Source organism: Gorilla gorilla, chromosome 1 (assembly GCF_029281585.2).
Source record: "Gorilla gorilla gorilla isolate KB3781 chromosome 1, NHGRI_mGorGor1-v2.1_pri, whole genome shotgun sequence".
NCBI classification, from domain to species: Eukaryota; Metazoa; Chordata; class Mammalia; order Primates; family Hominidae; genus Gorilla; species Gorilla gorilla.
The window spans coordinates 175,490,663-175,513,632 of NC_073224.2; the positions used below are offsets into that span (position 1 = coordinate 175,490,663).

The following is a 22,970-nucleotide window of genomic DNA, read 5'->3' on the forward strand; positions in this document are numbered from 1 at the left end:
CACATCAACATGTCCTCCATGACTCACCAGTATTAAACTAGGCTAAGAAAAAATGAACCTGATAATCACCTTTGTGCCAGAAGACAAAAATAACTGGACAGGAAGCCCAGGCAGTCCCAGTGGCGGTGCTGTCTTTTACACTGACGTTAACTCTAACGATAAGCGGAGTAACCGCACAGCGCTGCTGGGCACCTGGAGCTTATTGTTTCCGTGTGGCATATGATGAAGTATCAGAACGGGGAGGAGTATATCTCCAAGAAGGAATGTGATGAGCAGAAAAACTCATCCTGTGAGATTGGCCTAGAGAGATCTGAAGCCAGGAGCCATTTGGTCTTGTCCAATGGCATTAATGTACCCACAGACAAAGGCCAAAGGGGACATGGAGGCCAGAGCTGCTGGTCAACGGCTTGTTTTAAGAAAAACAATAGGGGGACCCAACTCCATGCTATCAGAATAAAGGCCATCCTTCCCCGTATTTTTCTCAAGTTATACAAGTGCTGTTATTCTTCAAGCAACAAAGAATTCCACTAGCCTTTTGCTAAGGATAAAACATTTCCAAAATATAAGTTGTTTAAACTGCAGGTATAGAATAATTTCTTCAACTGTCTTCTTTTTCCCAAATGAATAATGCTACCTAGATGAAAACAATTTTTTTCTTCACCTTTTATTCCAAATTTCTTTTTTTTTAAAAAAGCTTCCATCTTTTAAAATTCAAACAGAAATACTGAGGGAAGTTCCAGTTTCAAACCATCTTTTGTCAAGAAAAAAAACTAGTGAAAGGTACTTTCAGGAAATCAAGTACAGTATATGATTTCAACACAGCAAAGCTCGTGTCTCACTGTTAATTTTTATTAATCAAAAAAAAACCAAACAAACAAACAAACAAACAAAAAAATGCTGGGTGCAGTGGCTCACACTTGCAATCCCAGTACTTTGGGAGGCTGAGGTAGGAGGCCTGCTTGAGTCCAGGAGTCTGAGACTAGCCTGGGCAAGACAGTAAGACCCTGGCTCTTTAAAATACAAAATTTTTAATTAGCTGGACATGGTGGTACATGCCTGAAGTCCCAGCTACTCAGGAGGCTGAGGCAGGAGGATCACTTATGCATGAGAGGTCAAGGCTGCAGTGAGCCAAGCTGGGCAACAGAGAGTGATATGGTTTGAATCTGTGTCCCCACCCAAGTCTCACATCAAATTGTAATTCTCATGTGTCAGGGGAGGGTCCTGGAGGGAGGTGACTGAATCATGGGGGTGGATTTCCCCCCTGCTTTTCTTGTGATAGTGAGTTCTTGAGTTCTCATGAGATCTGATGGTATAAAAGTGTGGCACTTCCCCCCTTGCTGTTCTTTCTCTCTCCTGCCACCATGTAAGGCATGCCTTGCTTCCCCTTTGCCTTCCACCATGATTGTAAGTTTCCTGAGGCCTCCCCAGTCACGCAGAACTGTGAGTCAATTAAACTTGTTTTCTTTATAAATTATCCAGTCTCAGATAATTATTTATAGCAGTGTGAAAACAGAGTAAAACAGAGGGAGATAATTTCTTTAAAAAAAAAAAAAGAGAGAGAGAGAGAGGAAGCAGTCCTTGAAGAAAGGTACTGCTTTTCCCAGTGCTTTGGGTTAGTTACTATATATAGGGACCCTGGCATTCACGGACTGCATGTTTATAGTTTGGACCATTTGAGAGCAACCCCTGCCCAAATTTAAGCAGGGTAACAAATTCTAGACATTATTAATATTAGTCATATCATACTGGTCTCTCGATTTTAGACAGGTTCAATTATTTATTTACTTTTTCAAAATTATTTAAGCAAAGATTTTCTAGATTTTTATCTTTTAATTTTTACATGAGAACCCCACAGGATGGGGGGTTTTCTGAAAATTAAAGGGCAAGAGTTTTCAGTCCATGTTTGGAGAGAGAAAATGTTGCTCTGCATCTTTTTTTTTTTTTTTTTTTTTTTTTTGAGACGGAGTCTCGCTCTGTCGCCCAGGCTGGAGTGCAGTGGCGCGATCTCGGCTCACTGCAAGCTCCGCCTCCTGGGTTCACGCCATTCTCCTGCCTCAGCCTCCCGAGTAGCTGGGACTACAGGCGCCCGCCACCACGCCCGGCTAATTTTTAGTATTTTTAGTAGAGACGGGGTTTCACCGTGTTAGCCAGGATGGTCTCGATCTCCTGACCTCGTGATCCACCCGCCTCGGCCTCCCAAAGTGCTGGGATTACAGGCGTGAGCCACCGCGCCCGGCCAAGAAAATGTTGCTCTGCATCTATGTTCCCACCAGCATTTGCTGACTTCCCTGAGAATAAAAGGTTATAACTGAAAAAGCATGACACAAAGTACTTTTATATAAATTCTTGCTTTTGGTCTTCACTACAACCTTTGAGGTCGGGTAAAATCCCTATTTTACAGATCAAGAAATTGAGGCTTGCTGAAGCCAAGTCACTCTGCCTTTGCACGACTCCTTTGTAATTGTTCTTAAAAGGCAAGCTATTTTTGAAACTCACTGAAGGGAGAACATGACATTAGCAAAGCATTGCACCACCCACAAAGTACATTCTCTCCCCTCAGATGTCTGAAGGGTACACACATCTTCTGAGAAGACAGAAACTCATCAGCTTGAGGAGAAAATGCCAAGTTTAAAGTGAGGCTTGTTAGAGAAGAAGCTATCACAGTTTATTAAATTAGCTTTCTCTCCCACCAAGTGTTTGATGTAAATGGCAAGGGTTCGAAGGTCAAACAGGAAGAAGTATGTGCTTTAATTTCTCCCCCCTAGAGGTGCATGAATGTTTTCTATTAACGAAAACCCTGTAGCCAACAAATCCTGGGCTTGGATCAAACAGCCCTCCATCTTTTAAGTTACAACATCACAAGGAGACGTTTCAAGAGGAAACCATGCCCAGTCAGACCTGCAGTACCAGAGAGAGGGCTGCTTCTGCCCTTTGGGAATTTGAAAAATATCTTCCTTTTTGCTGAAAATGCTTAGTGACAGACAAAAATATCCCCAAATAGTTATTCCTGATTGGTGGACAGGGGCGACATTGAAAGTGGGCAGGGGCTGAGGTGGAGCTATTTGTACCTCTGGCCAAGGGAATTAGGTAACTTTGTACCACTCCCTTTGGCTAAGGCAATTAGGAATGGACATTCTGTCATCCAGCTTGGTCCACTGGGGTATGTATAAGTTAGGTAATAATAGCCAATACTTAACTTGTGCTTAGCATGGTATGCAGTGCATAGTAAATGCTCAATAAATAGGAACTAATAATATTATAACACTTCCCCTTTTCCTCATCCTTAATAACAGGAGATTCATCCTCCTCATCTATCATCCCCACACACCCAGGACTCTTCCTGGCTGCTCAAATCTAGAAGTGAGGAGTAGAGTATAAAATTCTGAAGACTTAGCATTATGTATCCTCACATGAAGAAAAAGCAAACACTTCCTGAGACCTCTGGCATCAGGCATTGTGCTAGATATTCTTACAAACCTCATCTCATTTAACTCTACAACGACGGTGGAAACAGCCCTGATTTTTACAGTAAGAAACCTGAGGTTCAGAAGGATAGCAAGAGAGCTTGGATTAAAATCCCATTTCTCCTAAACAGGCTTTTGTGAGTTGGCCTGAGAGCGGGGTCTGCTTTTATAACCCCTCTATGTGAATGTTGTTCCAGACAACAGACTCTGAAATGAGCTTTGAAAGCCAGACTCTTTGTAAACTGGGGATTGCTGGAACCATCCATATTTCTCGCCTCCTTTGGGGAAGGTCTCTGCACTACTTAAAAATGGCTTTTAGTTTGGAGGACTCACTCCTCCTTCCAAATCACATCCACAAAGCCCACAAAGGTAAGCATTCCTGGCAGGGCAGTCCTGGGAGATTGGAAAATGGAAAAAGTCTCAGGGCAACTGGCAGCTCAGTTATAAGAAGGAAATAAAAAACCAAGTTGAAGGTTTATAGAAAACACACAGAGGAAGAATGAAGCATAGTAATTGTTTACAGGCCACTCGTGGGCTGTCTAAAAATGCCATAAATAAGAAATACAGCTTGGGACAGACTAGCTTAAAAAGAGTTAATTCCTGAAACACAATCCTCCAGGGAACATGACCCATGGGCATCCATCAAGCAAAAATCTCCACCATTGCTTATGAACAATTTCCCATGATTTCCTGGAGCTGACCCTCATCCCCTGCTGTTCCCAGCTTGCTTACTAACTAATTCCCCAGTAGAATGTTCACTCCAGGAAAGCAGGGCTGTATTTGGTTGACTTTTCTATCCTAGGTATCTACCACAGTACCTGGCTAGTAACAGACTTTAAATGTATGTTAAATAATTATTTAGTTTCTTATTTATTTAATTTTCCTGGTTAAATTGTTTCAACATGAGAATCATTTCTAATGTTTTAAAGGTGTTCTACAGTGATGTGAATGCTTTGAGGAAAAAGACATTTATAGAATTCTAATGTGATGATAAAAGTAAGAATAGCTCAATGTTTATCTACACAATTTTGATCTCAGTCTTGTAACTAAGAGAACCAGTGTATAAAAGTCAAATTCTAACGAAATGGAAGACACCTGAATTCACTGGATAAGACACACAGCTTGGCAGGCTGTATGCACAATGTGTATTGAAAGAAAGAATAATGGAGGAACATACTGTTATGTTAGTAGTCCTCCCACCTCTTCATTCAATGTCAGACATTTTGGAAAATAGTACCACAATACTCTCACTTCAATAATTTATGAGCAAAAACACTAAATGAAAATTCAACAAGAAATTTACCAGGTTACATGCAAGTCCTATATAATCTTGATTTGCATCAAATAGAAGACAAATTTTTATGAGGAAGATAAACTCAAAAAGGATGTTTTTCATACTTCACCTCAATAATATTTTACTATGTCATAATGAGATTCTCTGTACAATGAATTCTCTATAACTGTCCCGAATAGATTTTAATTTTTTGGGAACTAGAAACCTCTCAAAAATCATTTATAAAAATCATGTATTTTAGTTTCACTAATTAGATGAAACGATTGCAGGCTGTTTAAAAACCACATCCAAAAATACCAATTCTCTTTGTAACTTTTCTCAGTATCATCATAGAACAGACACAGCCAACCAGAAATTAGAGATGGACAAACAGAGATTGGTCAAAGAATTGAAACTTACAAAACATAAATCATAAAAGCATCTACCACCAGCTACTTAAAAACCCAGTTCTATCTATAAAACATATTTTGAAGCTGTATCTGTAGTAATATGTTTTAAAATGTAAACCCCACCAGCATGGACAATTCCAAACCACAATCACATCACCTCACAAAAAGTTGAAATTATATTCAAATACATAAAGTATTAGAATTGCCTTCTAAACTAATTGATTTGAATTCTTCTACTAACCAAATGAATTAAGCAGTTCCTGGCACTATTGTTGACGTAACACCACCATGCATTTCCTTTGTTTCATGTCTGTCTTGAAATTAGGTATGGCAGGTGCTAAGTAGATAATCAGTTACATTTTTTTCTTAAAAAATGAGGTCCAGCATAACCAAGACACTAGCCAAAATGATCAAAATCATTCCCTGTAGTCTACTGCTAGTGGAATGGTAACAGTGATAATTGTAGTAAATATTGGTGTTACCTCTCTGCTATCCAAATCACTGGATTGTGTAGGTCATAAAATGTGAGTAGAATCAACCCAGCTCTAGGAGCTTTGGGCTCTAAGAGTAGGTCCTGATTGGCATAAACTAATGTAATCCCATTCTCTTGTATTCCACTAAGGTCCAATCAGAGTGAACCCAAGGCATCCTTCAAAGCCTGGGGGGAGAAAGGTGCCCTCTTCTACTGAATGCACTCATTTTACTACAGGCAAAACCAGCGTGAGGATAAACTGACAGCCAGGGGGTGACAGAGCCAAGAGAGTAAGAGAAAAAAATGGAACCAGCCAGAGGGATCCTTCTAAGCAAAAGCCAACTCCCTTGCTCTTGTGCCTAAAACCCTCCAGTGGCTTCCCATTTCAGCCAGAACAAAATCCAAACTTGTTCTCCACAGTGATCCTATCCTCGCTCATCTTCCTTTATTCCCACCTTTCTTCAGTGCCTTCTTTCAGCCCTTCACACACACTGATCTCCTTCCCTCCACAGGTCTCTGTATGCTTTATTCCTTACTCCAGGTCCTCCTAGGCTGCTACCAATCATCATTCATGCCTCCACTCAAATATCAGCACCCCTAAGAAGCCTTCTTTGAACTCCATGTTAACCTACTTTATGTCCTTCACAGAACTGGTCAGGGTCCAACATTACATGTACTTAGCATTTACATGTTTAAATATTTATCTCCCTCTTATAAGAATGTAAGCTCCTCAAAGGCAGGGACTCTGTTCTATCCATCAGTGTGCTCCAAGCTCCCAAAGCTGTGCTTGTGCATAACAGAAGTTCAATCTATAGTTTCCTGCAGATTGACTGACTAAGCCCAAGATTCTACACAGGCCACATTGACCCAAAAATCCTAAATAATGCTTTGTTTTTAGCTGAAAACAAGAACTGCAAAACCCACAGCTCTCTTGAAGATTTCTATACACCCTGGATTACACTTTATTATTTCTAATCCTGGATGTCATTATTATTTAAATAATAAAAGCAAATTTCCTTTGAGAACAATGTCACTCGAAAGAAAATCAATTTGTAGTAGCAGAACTTAGTCCACATCCAGAAGATAAAAAACACATCTGAATATGTGTGTGTGTATGTGTATGTGTGTATGTGTATGTGTGTGTGTGTGTGTGTGCACGCTCTCAAAACTTGACAATAAATGAATATGTGAAAACTTTTTTGGGTTATGGAAATGTTATAAAACCAGATAGTGGTGCTCATTGCATAATGCTACAAATTTAATAAAAATCATTAAATTATTTAAAAATCGATAATAAACAGCCCAATTTAAAATTAGCAAAGGTTTTGATATTTCACCAAAAAAGATATACTAATGGCAAATAGGCACATGAAAAAATGCTCAGCATCATTGTTCATTAGAGAAATATTCACTAAAACCACAAAGAGATACCACTTCACACATTTTACAATGACTAATATTAAAACGACAGATTCTACCAAATTGTGGTGAGGCTGTGAAGCAACCAGGACTTTCATACATTGCTGGTGGGAATACAAAGTAATACAGCCCCTTTGGAAAATAGACTGGCAGTTTCTTATAAAGTTTAACATACACTTAACATATGGCACAGTAATCCCACCCCTAGAAATATGAAAACTTACATTCAACCCAAAACTACTATTAAACCCTGAATGTTTAATAGTAGATTTGAAACATCAAAAAACTCCCAGCCTAGGCAACATGGTGAAACCCTATCTCTACAAAAAACACAAAAATTAGCCAGGCATGATGGTGCATGTCTGTGGTCACAGCCACTCAAGAGGCTGAGATGGGAGGATCACTTGAGCCCAGGAGGTGGAGGCTAGAGTGAGCTGTGATCATGCTACTGCACTCCAGCCTGGGTGACAGAGCAAGACCCTGTCTCAAAACAAAACAAAACAAAAAACTATAAAAACTCAAATGTTCTTTAATTGGTGAATGGATAAGCAAACTGTGGCATATCTGTACAATAGAATGGTACTCAGCAATAAAAAGGAATTAACTACTGATACATACAATATGGATGAATCTCAAATGCACTGTGTTAAATGAAAGATGCCAGACTCAAAATGCACACCATAATGTTTCCATTTATCCTCTTCTGGAAAAGGCAAAACTATAGATATGGAGAATATATCGATGGTTTCCAGGAGTTTCAGGTGGGGAAAGGACTGCCTATAAAGGAGCAGCATCAGATAATTTTGGGGGGTGATGATACTGTTGTATATCTTGACTGTGGTGTTGGTTACATGACTGCATTTTCAAAATTCATGAAACTTCAACAAAAAGTGTATATTTTCACTCCCATTAGGATAGCTACTGTAAAACAAATAAACCAAACAAACAAAAAACAAGTATTGGTAAGGAGAGGAAGAAATTAGAACCCTTGTGCATTGCTGGTGGGAAAGTAAAATGGTACACACACTATGGAAAACAGTACGGCAGTTTCTCAAACAAACAGAATTACCGTATGATCTAGCAATTTCATTTCTGGGCACGTGCTCAAAAGAACTGAAAGCAGACCCAAACAGATATTTGTACACTCATGTTTGTAGTAGCATTATTCACAGTAGCCAAAAGGTGGAAGCAAGCCAAGTGTCCATTGATGGATGAATGGATAAACAGAATGTGGCACATATACACAATGGAGTATTATTCAGCCTTAGAAAGAAAGGAAATTCTGACACATGCTACGCATGGATGAACCTTGAAGACATTATGCCAAGTGAAGTCAGTCACAGAAGGACAAATATTGTTTAATTCCACTTTTATGAGGTACCTAGAGTAGCCAAATTCAGAGAGATAGAAAGTAGAACAGTGATTGCCAGGAACTGGCGAGAGGGAGGAATGGGGCATTATTGTTCAATGGCACAGAGTTTGGGAAGATGAAAAAGTTCTAGAGATGGATGGTGATGATGGTTACACGACAATATGAAAGTATTTAATGCCACAGAACTGTACACTTTTGGCCACGCCTAAAAGAGCTACTGGGAAATATACCTGAATTGAAGAGGAATAAGAACCCAAATTCCTCCCTTCACATCACCCTTCTGCTTGTATGCTGTCAGCCGCCTGGCTTTCTTTCAGTTCTTAAACTACACCAAGGTCCTGTCTCTCAAGACCTCTACAAAGCCTCTTCCTTCTGTTGGAACGCTAGACCCCCTAAACCTCTCCCCTGGTTGGCTCCTCCTCCTTCCGCCAAGTCCCCTCCCAACCTCTCCGTTGATTGGTTCCTCCTTCTACTAGGCCCCCAGCCCCTCCCCTGATTGGCTCCTCCTTTCCATCACTGCTTCAGATTCCCTTTTAGAGTTGTCGCTCCCGCTCACCCTTGTCCAATAATGATTTATGGGGTACTTCTAAGTGCCAAGCACCATTCTACAGGATTATAGCATTGAACAATACAGTGCTTACCTGTCAGAGGTTAGGGGGCATGACGAACACTAAAAGAAACAGGGTAGGAAACAATGAGGAAGGGCAAGGGACGGTGCTGTTTCAAAGAGGGTTGGCAAGGATACTTCTTGCTGTTCCCAAGCAAGAGGAGCAGCAAGTTCAAAGGTTCTGGGTCAGGAATGTGCTTGGAGTGCTGAAAGAACAGAGTTATATGCAAGGGGGAGGGGAGGTAAAAGATAAGGTCACAAAGGTGGCAGGGGCCAGATCACATCCAGCTGTGAAGGCCACCAGTAATTCAGGATTTTACTGAGTCAGATGAGAACCTTTAGGGAGTTTTAAGCAGAGGTATGACATCTGACTTGCATTTCTAAAAGATCTCCTTGGCACTTTTTTTTTTTTTTTTTTGGTAGAGACAGGGTCTCACCATGTTGCCTATACTAGTCTTGAACTCCTGGCCTCAAGGGGTCCTGCCACCTCGGCCTCCCAAAGTGCTGGGCTTACCAAAGTGAGCCACCACACCCAGCCCAGCCTGCCCTTGGTACTCTTTCTAAAGGCCCCATGTTTCCTTCAAAACATTACTCAAAATTTACAATGTATATTTATAAGATTATTTGTTTAATGTCTATTTCCCCTAGCAGGCTGCATATTTCATAAGAGTAGGAACCAAGTCTCTCTCTTTGTGACAACATAAACTCAAATCCAAGCATAATACCTGGCACATAGTCTGTGTTCAATAAAGATTTGTGAAATGAATTAACTAATGAAGTCTAACCTCTAGGATAAAGCAGCTTCAAGTATATAGTTTGCAAGTACACAATCATTTTTGTATGTTTTACATTCCTAAATGTAGCCCAACTTTCTCTAGGTGAATATATTAAACATTAGAACCAACTAATACTTAGAGTCTACTTAGAGTCCTAATGTGCTTGATACTGTAGCAGATACTTCTACTCACCTGAAACATTCTTAATCTTTAGTAGCAGATAAAGACCCTAGACATTTCCTGGTAATTCTAAAGTAATGAAATGGACACATTAAACATAGTAGTAAAAGCTAAATTTGTAACAGTAACTACTAAAAAGTTACAAAGTCTACCATTTAAAGGCTGCTGGTCAATGTCTGTGGTCTAGACATTTTTTGAGTCCTCATGATGTGACACAGACAGGGGTAACCATACCAGGACTACACAGATGAGTAAGTCTGTGTTCTTTCCTGCAAGAGCTCATGCTCTAATAAGTAATCTCCAGGATGTTTTACTGCTTGTAACTCTTGCCTACATTTGTTATCTGAATATGTGCAAATAATGTATTTGCCTCTTTTATGGTCATCTGAAATTATACTATCTCAAGTTTAAAACACTCCTAACAAATGTGTTTGGTTCATAATTAGCACACAGGCTAACCCCCCTGAAGACTACAGAAGTGGCAAATTTCCCCTTTTCATAAATGGTTCAGTGAAGCCAATTCTGGATCAAATAGCCAAGACTGCAACAGAAAACAAACAAACAAACCCAATCTATGTTCTCCAGGTTTTCCCCCAAAACCACTCAGGGCAGCAACAACGGCAGCAACAACTCTGTGACTAACAGTCCCCTAGAAAGGGAGCAGAAAAAGCGGCAAAAAGCACTGGCTGTCTCCTGCAGTGGCCAAGGGCACCTCTTGTTCAGGCACCACCAAGCAAAGTTATGGAAACCAACCCATTTCAGCACATCCTGTCTTTGGGCTGTCATGAGAAATATAGGCTTTAGAGAGAGCCAATCAATTAAAGCGGATTGTGTTAGAATAAAGAAGGCCAGTATTCTGGCAGAGGCACACGGAGTAATCCAAGTGGGGAAAAAAAAAATCCCATGAAGTTTCATGTGAGTTAGCAAATGATAGAGGATGGACAAGAAACCCAACAGGTCTTTCTACACCTCTAGTCCCTTAGAAATGAATGCAATGATCACAGAAAAACTCTTAAAATATTTAAATACACAGACATATGCTACCAGTAATACAGACATGAAAATATCCTGAAACCGTTTATAAATATTATACATTTATATCAGAGATGATATACTTCCAGTTTTCTTCTTCAAATATCTTTTAATGGTAATACACAGCACAGTAATTGCCATGGGTTCACGGCTTCTCTGTAATATATTTTTTTCCTATATAGAATCCTTACCTTATTTTCAAGTGACATGGAAATAAAACTACTGTAAGCTGGTTAAATTTTTATATAGTCAAGCAGACTGATGAATCTATATTTCAGCGTATTTTTAGATCATTAATTTCCAGCAATTCGTTTTTTGAATTAAGATTTTTTTTAAAAGAAAGCAAGAAAAGTTGGCCACCATATACTAGACTCAGTTTGTGTTTTTCCTTAACATGAGCCTTATCAGCTCTGCCACAGCTGAAGTGATTCCAAATTGCTTTATGACACACTTGGATTTTCTCCTCCTAATAATTCCTCCTTCCTGTCCATGACTGGCAGGCTTCTTCCACACTGCAGTAATGTGGGACAGCTAATTATCTACCAATCCACCTTGCTATTCCATACTTGGCGACTTTTATCTGCACAGGACAGCTGCACTCTCTGCGTTTGAAGTAAAATGTCAGTCTCTGCTAATGCAACAAGACTTACATCACTAATGATGTGTCCACACTTTGAAGAAACAACTCAAAGCCTAATTAAAAATTCAGATTCATTTTCACTGGTTTGCCGATTTTCACTGTCCTTCCACCAGGGCCTTGAATATCTTTAAAAATACTCCATGCAAAAATAAAATAAAATGAAAATCCAAGGGGAAGCAAGAAAAAAATAGTGCTGCCGTCTTGGGCTTTGACTGCATCTTTATAATAACTGTTATGGTTGGAAGAGAACCAAGACATTATCATGTACAAGATAAGAATTTACTCCCCTGGCTTCCACTCTACAATTACAATAAAGCATACTATTTCCAGAGAAATATGGACCATAAGCTACTTTTTACATTCCCCACTCTGGTGTTTAGGTGTTGGAACTTTTCAAACTGTAATTAACTCAGAAATCATTTGACTGTGTAAATCTGAAGTAGAGAAAGCTACCTTTGAACTCAGAAAAAAAGAGGGCAAGGTAAAGAAACATTTAAATGACATTTAGTTTGTTCCATCATCAAATTAAATGAATGATTCCTCCAAAGTAGTAATCCTATTGCAATTTTCACCAAAAAAAAAAAAAAAATGGGAGAGAGAGAGAAAGAAACAACTTCATATCCCCTTAATGACTAGGGAGAGAGATGTAGGTCATAAAATCCAATTTCAAAATAGAACTTTACCTGAAAATTACAGGTGGAATTTTCTTCTGTGGCTTTTACATAAACAAACACAAAACAAAGTCATTCCTCCTCTAAAGTATTTTTAAATAACTTACCTTTTCAGTAAAAAAATAAATAAAAAAATAAAAATTGTTTGGATGGTAGTGGTTCACAATGATAGTTATTGACCACTTACCTTTGCACTTAAAAAAAAAAATCTAACAACATTCTAGTAAGTCTAAGAATTTTTTAACTTTCTTCACTGGCTCACTGACTTCTAGGTATTTAACAACTTAAAAATCTAGTCAGCTGTCAAATGAGACCATCAGCTTTAAGTTTACAGCCATTAAATCATTAAGCCAAACTTTCTTTTCAAAAGAGGAATGTATACTACTATGTCAAGTTTTCTTTTCCATTCTAAGAGAAAAATGCGGAAAAAAAGGGGCCCCCACAGTATAATATCACGAAAAGGGTCAAAAAACGAGAGTCTAAAACCAAAACATGAGTTCTAAATCTATCACTTACTACTGGTATGCTCTCCAGAGAGCCACTTCCTCGCTGGGCCTCAGTTTCTGTAAAACGAACATTTGTAAAACAAGCAGGGCAGATTTGACTGTCTCCCTGGTCCATCCCTGTTCTCATAGCAGCCAGTGATCTGTAGATCTGAGAGGTCAGGGAGAAATGGCAGGCCTGCTAAGCCTGGATTTGCACAACTCCACAGGAGGCACCACACTGGGCAGCCAGCTTGTCTTTGGAGCAGAAGCGGGGAGTCCACCTTGCAGGCTCCAGCTGGACTTGGGGAGGCAGAATCCAGAAATGTAGCAGGCCTTGGCAACTGGTGACTGCTGAAGTGTCTGAGTCTGAAGCCACTTTGGCTGAGTTTTCTAGGTTCTAAGCTTTCTCCAGATTTTTGTTTCTTCTCCTCAGAGCACACCACCTCCAAATACAAGGAACTTAGGCACAAGCAGCAGCTAGTTCCCAACTCAAACACTGATAAGCTACTGCCAGCCATATTGAAATAGAGGGGAGAACCTATTTTAGAAGTAGGCAAGCAAAGGGAGAAAAACAGCATACTGGACACATGCTTTGAGCCCTAATCCAGTCCTGCCCAAAGATCTACCCCAGACACTTCAACCGCATAGGGTGGTAGCTTCCTTTCTTGCCAGTGTGAGTTCAGTGTTCTGCTGCCCGCAGAACAAGTCTTTACTGACATGAAGGATCCAAGAAACAGCCCCCAGCTTGACCTCTGCCTATTTCTCCCACCTCTATTTATGCCCTTTCTTCCCACTAGTTCTCTAAACTCCAAAACCATAATGCCATCTTTCCACTCATCAAAGGTGCTATGCTTTTCCTCAAAAAGGAGCCTTCTGGGAAGTCCACTCTTTCACTCACCAACTCCTAATTCATTCCACTTTCTTAGGGAGGCCTGCCAGAATCCCTCTGTGCCCTTAAATAGGTTAACATCCCTGACACTTTCTCCAAGCATCCCGAACCTCCTCTCATAACATTCATTACATCAGAAATTAACTGATGGGTAGGTATCTCAAACCTACCATAGTGCCTGGCACCAAGTAAACATTCATCTGTGTTGAAGTCATTATGATGACAAGCTCATATCTCAAAGCAATCCATTCTAGAACTCTTCTATCAGAAAGTTCTCCTTTGTATCACAAAGAAATTGGCTTCCCCATAACCTGCACACAAGCACTGCATTTTCTTTCTGTAACCCACTGAATAATTCTAACCCAGACACTGCAAATTGGTGGCCTTTGGCCCTATCCAGCCTGCAGACATGTTTGGTTTGGCCCACATAGTGTGTTTTTCTTTCTTTCTTTTTTTTTTTAAACTGAATTAGTTGCCAAAAATTTAAAGATATTTTATGGAAAAAACAGACACCCAGCTTCTCATAAAAAACAAAGTCATGTGACAACATTGGACCCACATGGCTACTGGGCAACAGAGTAGCTGAGTGGTCCTGCCCCCCTTCACCCTTGGCACATGTCCTCCAGCTTGCAACATCCAACACCACTCCCTGCTTACCTACACCTGGTCCACTTCATTCATTGTGTCTAACTGACCTCTAGAAACATGAATTCGATATAGCAACCCTGGGTGTACTCTAGATCCCATATTTTAGCATTTATTTCTATATTGTCTTGAGCCATCCAAGTTGGTTTAGCCTCTCTGGATAGGACAGAGCTCTGGGGTCTTAGGGGGAGGCACTGGATGTCCTGTATTACTCTCAGCCTCCCTGCAATAAGGAATCCAGTGAATATTTGCTGACAGACTGATCAGAAGACATTATATATTAGTCCAGCTCTTCCTCTTCAATCTGCCTCTCTTCTCTCCCAGTTACAGCTATCTCACTTAGTCCTTTTCTGACTCTTGTCTCTTCTGGAAGGGGGAGAGAACAGGGACAAGCAGTAGATATGGTTCATATTGCAGTAGTCCAATGTGTGTGCCTAGGCTATATGCCAGCCTTTAAGAAAAACAAGGACCCTCCCAGTCTTATGGAGAAAGCCAGGCATGAAATTAAGGGCCAGACAGCACAATTAGGGACAGACCCAGAGAAGCTTCCCCAAAGAAGCTTGGCATTACATCTGGAAGGCTGGGGAATTTGCTGGGCAAAGGTATTAGCTAATTTGTAAAAATCTAGGAGAGTCACCAATGGTTTTATTCAGGCACATCATTGTTAAAAAATGTAGCCTAAACAACCTCCAAAATACTTATATTTATTTGTCAATTGTAAATTTTATATACTAGTGTACCAATATATTATACATATTATAAAACATTACAAATATAGAAATTAAATAAGGATACAATAAAAATGTCATAGATGAAATTATGTGATATTTGGAATTTGCTTCAAAATAATCTGGGGGGAAGAGCAAGTGGAGGCAGAGGTAGAGATGAAACCAGCCTGACCATCAATTAATAACTGTCTAAGCTGGGTGAGAGGTATGTGGATATTCATATGCTATTTTATTTACTTTTGTATATGTTTTTAAATCTTTGTAGTTTAAAACTGAAGAAATAACTATGACTAGCCAGGTCTAGCATTTTCTTCAGAAAGCCCCACGCATGGTTTTGCACCACATCCAAAGGTCCGTGAACCATATCTTAAAAACCTGGGGGCAGAGGATTGACCATATTGAAATCTGCAGGTCTACAAATTAGATTTCAGTTTCATTCAGGCTTAGGAGCTACATGTTTACTACCTTCCCGGTTCTGTGCCCTGGCACTAAATGAACTGCTCTCATATTTACATTTCTGTTTATTGACTGCTCCTACCTTAGGCCCTGAACTAGACACTTGGTTATCCTTTAAAATATATTTACTCCCATTAGCTACATGAAATACAAAGACACTAAAGTTCAGAGTGATTTAATAACATGACAGAAGTTACACAGTTAATAACTAACTGGCTGAGTCAAAATTCTTGTCCCTGTTGTCCCTTCATATTTTGACTTTCAATAAATTCTTACTCCAAGGTCCAAGCATATCTAAAATAAATCCCACTCCATCTAATACCAAAATTCCAGAGTTCTGCAAGATTCCTGCCTGCTCATCCACTTAAGCTCAAGGAAGGAACTCCTCAAGCAGCAACCAGAAATAGCAGCAACATGTTACTAAGTGTAAAACCATCTCCTCTCCCTCCCCCAAGCCCTTCCAGACTCAAGTACTACTGGCAGGAAAAACATAATAAGCACAAGGAATAAGGCCAGCTAAGATAGGCATTAGTGAGAAGGAAGTCCAGGAAGTGCTAAGCACAACAGAGACAGTTTATCAGAAGTCATTCAACATGCTTTTTCTTGGGCTCATTCCTGACAAGTTCAACTCAGAGTCATCCATCTGTCAATGGACAGTTTTCTTCTATTCTAAATATCCATTTTCAAAAGAAAGCAACACAGCAGTTTTTCCACTAAGGCTTATATGGTACACAAGGCATAAAATCAAATCACATTATTTGCATATACAGGTGATTTTTCCTTCGAAAATGTTCTATATTGCATAATTACACATTCAAATCATTCTAAACCAGCCCTGTCCTGTTATGATGCATGTGATTTAGAGGAAATTACACATCTTACCAAACATGACTGCAAATCAGCTTGCAGTTATAATAGAGCCAGCAAGATATTTATGTCCAATAACCGCAGAAGCTCTAGGATAATGGCCAAAGAAATGAGACATGGGAGCCATATGAAGGGGCACAGCAGTCAGAGTCCTGTTCAGGTGTTCAAGATACACCAGCTACCTTGTCCAGTGCCACCAAAGGAATCAGAAACATCTGATGAACTACTGATTTGGCTACCCTTCATGTGTGAAGCTGCTGCTGCTGCTGCTGCTGCTGCTTTCAGGACTGGCCTGTGTGTGTGGACATTTCACTGAAAAGGACAATGGAGAAGTAGCTAACTTCCTTGACTTCACCAGAGGGGCTTGGGCAAGGCTCCTCTATGCTCCCACAATATCCTGTTTCTCTCTCTACCACTGCACTAACCTACTGCAGTGTAACGCCTCTATGTCTCTCGCTAACCACCTGTATCATAATGCCTCTTTTTGTGTCTATTTCCATCATTAGTTGACAGATTAAGGGCATGGGCTAGGCTTTAGTCACCTGTGATTGCCAGTTTAATCTAACCCCACTTTGGGAGGCCGAGGCGGGTGGATCACGAGGTCAGGAAATCGAGACCATCCTGGCTAACATGGTGAAACTCCGTCTCTACTAAAAATACAAAAAAAAATTAGCCGGGCGTCGTGGCAGGCGTCTGTAGACCCAGCTACTCGGGAGGCTGAGGCAGGAGAATGGCGTGAACCCGGGAGGTGGAGGTTGCAGTGAGCCGAGATCACGCCACTGCACTCCAGCCTGGGTGACTGAGCAAGACTCCATCTCAAAATATAAAAAATAAATAAATAAAATCTAACCCAAGACCCTTCACAGAGCAGAAGCTCCCCAAAATTTTGTTGGATATATGCGAAAATGAATAATGCAGGACAGACACGGTAGCTCACACCTGTAATTCCAGAACTTTGGGAAGCCAAGGTGGGAGGATCACTTGAGGCCAGGAGTTCAAGACCAGCCTGGCCAACAGAGTGAGACTCCGTCCCTACAAAAAATTACAAAATTAGCAGGGTGTGATGGTATGCGTGTGTAGTCTCAGCTACTCAAGAGGACTGCTTGAGCCCAGGAGTTTGAGGTTACAGTGAACTATGATCACATCACTGCACTCCAGCCTGGGTGACAGAGCAAAGATCCTGTCTCTTAAGAAAAAAAAAAAAAAAAAAAAATGGAAGGAATTTAGTGCATTGCTGTTTTACTGCATACAAAGAAGGGTTGCTCTTTAATTCCAGCTCTTTAATTTAGTCAGTATTTACAACATTGCTTTATATCTTTGACACTTCTGCTCCAGCTGAGTCCTTCAGTTCCTGAACACGCCTCTGTTCTAGCTGCTGCTTTTTCTTCAATTGGAGTTGAAGCTCCAGTTCTTGCTTCTGGTATTTCTTCTGCCCTGACTGGAAGAAACCCTGCTCCTCCCTCCCTCCCAGGCCTCATCCAGCAGCTGTCTGACCAACCTGCTGGTCTGTCTGCCAAGTTCATAGTAAGTGTGCCCAGCCCAGCAGAGTTGGGCTAACTTTAAGGCAGGCACACTGGCCTTGTGCCAGGCCCTTGCTGTTAGGAAGCCTGTATTGTCCTATAATGTTAAATGGGCCTTATAAGTGCCTGGCGAAATGGCTCCCAGAGCCAGATATGCCTTCTAACAAGCAGGCATTGTTACTTAGCTGGTTTACCTGTGCAATCTTATCTCCTCCTCGAGAATGTAAACTCCTTAAGGAGTTGTGCTGGAATACGTCCTTGTAAAATCCCCTGAATACCCAGCATAGAGCTCCATGCTCAGTAAGCTTCCAATAATCATTTCTCCATTTGAGAACAACCACATCCATCAATATTTCTCAGTCCTGGCTTAACATTAACAGATGCCTTTACATGCACTATTTCCTTTAAGTCCACAGAGCAAATCTTGAGGCAGAATCACCATCCTCAATTTTACAGATAAAATCACCCAACTTGCAAATGGCAGAGCTGGAATCCAGGTCTCTACCTACCCAATGTGGGGCTCTTTCCACTCCACGATGCTGCTTGATAAAAACTTGTTGCATGAATAAATAGGCAAAAACCCGTCTCCCTGGACACAGCCACTTACTGCTCCCAGATCTCAATGCCACCATGGCTCCTCTGCCCCAGACCCATGAGGAGATGATGATTAGGTTTTTGACTTTTATCCATGATGTATGATGTCTGCTGTCAGGGGAACAGTATTCAGTGACAGCTTTCCCAGAGTACTGGCGAAATTGGTTGGCACAACTTATTTAAAGATTTTTTAAAATATATTTTGTCCATTATTAAAAAGGAACAACAAAAATCATGAGTAGGCAGCCCCCACTGGAGAATTTTCCAAGAAAATCTTCAAGGTAGACGCTTTTCAAACTGTCTTCTCTATCAGCAAGTGCGAAAACTACGTCATGGGAAACTATAGTGCTGAATGAAGCCTAAGTTTTTGTTTTTGTAAAATTACCCCCTTGCAACTCCTTATAAGCAGTAAGTGCTGCCACTCGAAATGCTGCAAAATAACAGGCCTGGTTTGAGGGCTACTTTATAATTTCTCAAACTTTAAAATCGTCTTTTGAGAATTTCAGCAGCAGAAGCAATATAAAAGTCTGAACATTGGGTTTTTACATATAAAGAGGCCTATAGAATGTTTCTCATAAAGTGAGATGCTGTCCTGAAAGGCCTGTACTATGCTCAAAATGCCAAGGTCAAATGAAAGGAGTCAATCCCTTAAGCAAGGGAAGACATTCTTTTCCAAAGAGACACAACTATCCCCCTCTCCACCCCCACCCTGACCATCTTCGTAGGAAGTCACACCTTAAAGCCTATGTGAGGCTTACCTCTGAAAAACAGATTAGCTCCACCTCTATAAAATCCATCATGCTGCAGGGGGGGCTATATAACCTACACTTTAGGTAACTAAACCCACATAATTTCAGACCCACTGAACAAATCCCAAAGGTTTACAGATGAGAATGTGGGGCTCAAAATCTTTGTTCTAAGGCCAAAAATCTAACCTGCATTCGACTTTTTTTTTCCGACCAGTCTAACTAAATTAAAAAGAGACACTTTCTGCAATTTTCCCAGATAGAAGCAAGTGGCAGATCAATGTACAGCTCAAGAAGCAGAATTTAAATACAGTATGTGTGTCTCCTTTCAAAAAAGGAGAGAAGCCACTTCACATTTTGCCAGACAAAACCCTGTCCACAGGAGGTCCGTTTCCACAATGAAGTTGCAAAGGTGTTAGAAAGAGGCCAGTTGGAAGGAGATAAAGGGCCATTTGGGCACAAACCCCCCACCGATCAGAGCTTTTTTTCGAAGTGTCTCTTCTTCAACAGGGCAGCCTTTTAAAACTACATTTGCTTAGGATCCCTACCTGAATGACAATGTGTTGGGATCCAATTTCACCTTTTGTCAAGAACTGGGTGAGAAACAGTAAAATGGCTGTCAGCATCTTAGAAAAAGCAAGTCCTTAGCTTACAAGGAAAAGGCGTGGGGGGGCGGGGTAGGGGGGAATCCTAAGATTTCTTGTCCAGCCCTAGGGATGGAGTGAAGGTGGCAAGTGCCTACAAATCCTACAAGCAGAGTCCACAACTCCAATATATTAAGTTTCCTTTATTAAAAGAGGTGCCTCAATGCAAAAATACAATTGTGCTCTGAATGGAAATATTCACCACTGTTTTTTTAATCCTAGTTTTCTATCTTTTCTAAAAGTCACTTCACTCCTAAGAACTCAGCAATAATCAGAAATCAGAAAATGCATATGGAAAAAATTGCAACTGAATCTGAACCTGAAAGATCGGCATAGTTGAATGATGCATCTTAAAAGCTTATCTATTATTATGCAAATCAAGAAAACCCAGCTCCATTGCACTTCAGGGCTGGGTGTCTGCAAATAAATGCAAAATTACCTTTCAAAATCCATCCACTCCTCAGTCCTCATGTCACCCTTTAAAAAATACTGTGGTCTTTCCCCACAGTAGAGAAGGTCTGTGGAACTTTCCTCAAGAAAATTGTAACCTCTTGGGAGGAGACTGGTGTGGGGAAGTGGAAAGACGAGGAAGGAAGAAGGAAAAAGAAAAGAAAGAGGAGGAGAAGAACGAGAAGGAGGAGGAGGAGGAAGAAGAAGGAAGAAAGAAGAGAAGGAGAAGACGAGGAGGACGACGACGACGAAGAAGAAAGAAGTAAGAAACCTAAATCCCAAAAGTGACTTAAACACCTCTCCCGGTGGGAAGTGGAAGGAGTGGTCACAGTAGGATGGAAATCAGAAACCTATTCCAAGAACGCATTCTTGGAAACTTCAATCTTTCGAAGACCACATTCATCCCCATGATTGTTAGAATGTGTAAGAGAATGGTGTTATTTTATCTAAGAATGTTATAGCAAAGGTTTCAAGCTGGGAATGTCATCTCAACCTCTCCTAATCTAGTGGGCCTTTATGGCCAAGTGGATTAAAATAACAGCGGGGCAGAATCTCCAGGTGGTTGGTGTTCAGCAATTTTTACTACTGTTGGTCGTGAGTAACATCATCAGGGATTCCTTACTAGCTGCGGGCAGTTTTTCTGTCAGCCCCCCTTCCTCTCCCGAGGAGGACGGACATGATAAACAATCTGGAGAAATGGGAACCTTATTCACTTTGCTCCCTTTTTCTTCGACCCAAAAAGGCACACACGAAACAAAAATCATACAGCAGACAGCACGCAAACCACAGCAGGATATGCGGAAAGCAACAAAAAGAGTCCCCCAGCAGGATTAGAGTCGGGAGTCTACCCGGAATCTACCAGGCCAGCCCCTCCCCCCATGCTCCCGGGAGGGGAAAGGAGCGCGGAGCCCACTTGGAGGGCCGCTCTCCGCCGGGACCTAGGTGTCCCCGGGGCAGCTGCGTACTCTGCGGCGCCTTCCCTCCCGGCGCCCATTGGTGCGCCTCGGTCGGGAGGACGCGAGGACGCGAGGACGCGGTCAAGGGGGTGGGGTAGGGACTTCGGAAAATCGTCCGAGCCAGACGGGGCTGGCTGCTCTTGGATGGGGACACAAAGGGGGGGGAGTTTGCAGGGGTGGCAGGGTGAAAACAAGCCTACATGGGAAATGTGTGCAAATTAGACAAGACGTGCGAGGAAACTGGAGAATCCTTGACGAGATGAAGGCGCTGGTACTCAGAAGAGGGGGGCTGTGCAGGGTCAAGTGGGTTCCGTGCAGAGGGCAGGGGATTCTCCAGAGAAGGGCAGGGGTAGACGAATGCATGGAAGAAGAGTTGGTGTATTGTCAGGGGGTCTGTGCAGAGGACAGAGGGGTCCGACGGGAAGCCGGGCTCTATGTAGGCAAGGAGCCGATGCACACAGTCCAGGGGACTTGTACCGGGAGTGGGATGGGACTTTGAGCAAAGGAGAAAGGCGGGATGTCTGGCCAGCTCGGGGGCCACTTACCTGCATGGTGACGACCCCCAGCTCCTCGGCCGCCAGCCTCCGCATCTGGCTCGCCAGCACTTGCGCCTCGTCCAGGATGGAGAAGTCGGCTTCGGCCCCGGCGCCCAGGAGCCAGCACGCGACCAGGCAGAGCAGCCAGAGGGGCGGCCGCCGCGCCCGGGCCACGGCCGTCTCCTCTTCCTCCGGCTGGCGGGCCATGCTGCCTCCCCCCACTCCCCGCCGACGGGCTCCGGGCGCGGGGAAGCGGGCCGAGGGAGGTGCGCCCAGGGCCCCGCTCGGCGCACCCCGCAAAAGTTTCTTCCTCTGCTGCAGGCTCTGCTCCGCGCCGCGGTGGCGAAGGCTCCCAAACTTAGGGGGCGCCCGGCTACAGCGCGGGAGCGCGGGCGGCCACCATCGCGGGGCTCCGCGGCGGTGTGGGTAGGAGGCGGCCGCCCAAGCGGTCCCCGGAGCCCGGCGCCCACACTGCCCCCGAGGCGCAGAGGGCGTCTCCGAGAGCAGGGGCGCCCGCAGGCCGGGGTACGCGGGCCCCGGGGCTGACAGTCGGAATCGGAGTCGGAGTCGGAGCCCGAGCCGAGCCGCGCGGCTCTCGCTTCCTGCGAGTCCCAGCGCAGCGAGCAGGCGGCGGCGAGGGCTGACGGCGGCCCCCGGGGAGGAGGAGCGGCGGCCGGGCTGCGAGACTGGGGCAGCCACCCGAGCGAGGAGGGAAAGGGGAGGCTTCACAAACCCACACAACTGAAAGAAAGAAAGCAAGCGGTGGGGAAAGGGAGGCGTCTGGTGCCACCACGCTGCGCTCCGGCTCTGTGCACTTCCCGGCTGGGCCGCCGCGGCGGCTGCGGTGATTTATGGAACCAGCAAGAGAGGCGGGGAAATTCCCCCGGTTGCCCCTCCTCTCTCTCCCTGGCTCCCGCCTCAGAACCTGCCCCCCGGGACGCCGGGGGCCGGGGGACCAGCCTCTCTCTCTGCTCGGGGACCGGCCCAGCCCGGGCAGGGGAGCCCACGGACCTTCCCGTGGCTGGAGACGGAGACCCCCGCCAGCGCTCCCTGCCTCCGTCCGCTCCAGGGAGCCCACCCGGCCCAGGTTCCAGCCATCGAAAAGTCCTTTAAGTTCTAGGACGCTGGCTGTCTGCCT

At 42.9% G+C, this 22,970-nt stretch overlaps 1 protein-coding gene across 1 annotated transcript in view; it reads right to left on the reverse strand.

Moving 5' to 3' along the window:
* The window catches only part of CACHD1 (cache domain containing 1), a 223,048-nt gene extending 200,370 nt beyond the window's left edge, over window positions 1–22,678 (reverse strand). Inside the window, exon 1 of the mRNA XM_031001956.3 lies at window positions 21,842–22,678. Coding sequence (XP_030857816.2) covers window positions 21,842–22,039 — 198 coding nt within the window. The 5' untranslated portion in view covers window positions 22,040–22,678. The remainder of the gene's footprint in view (window positions 1–21,841) is intronic.
* Between the last annotated feature and the right edge of the window lie 292 nt (window positions 22,679–22,970).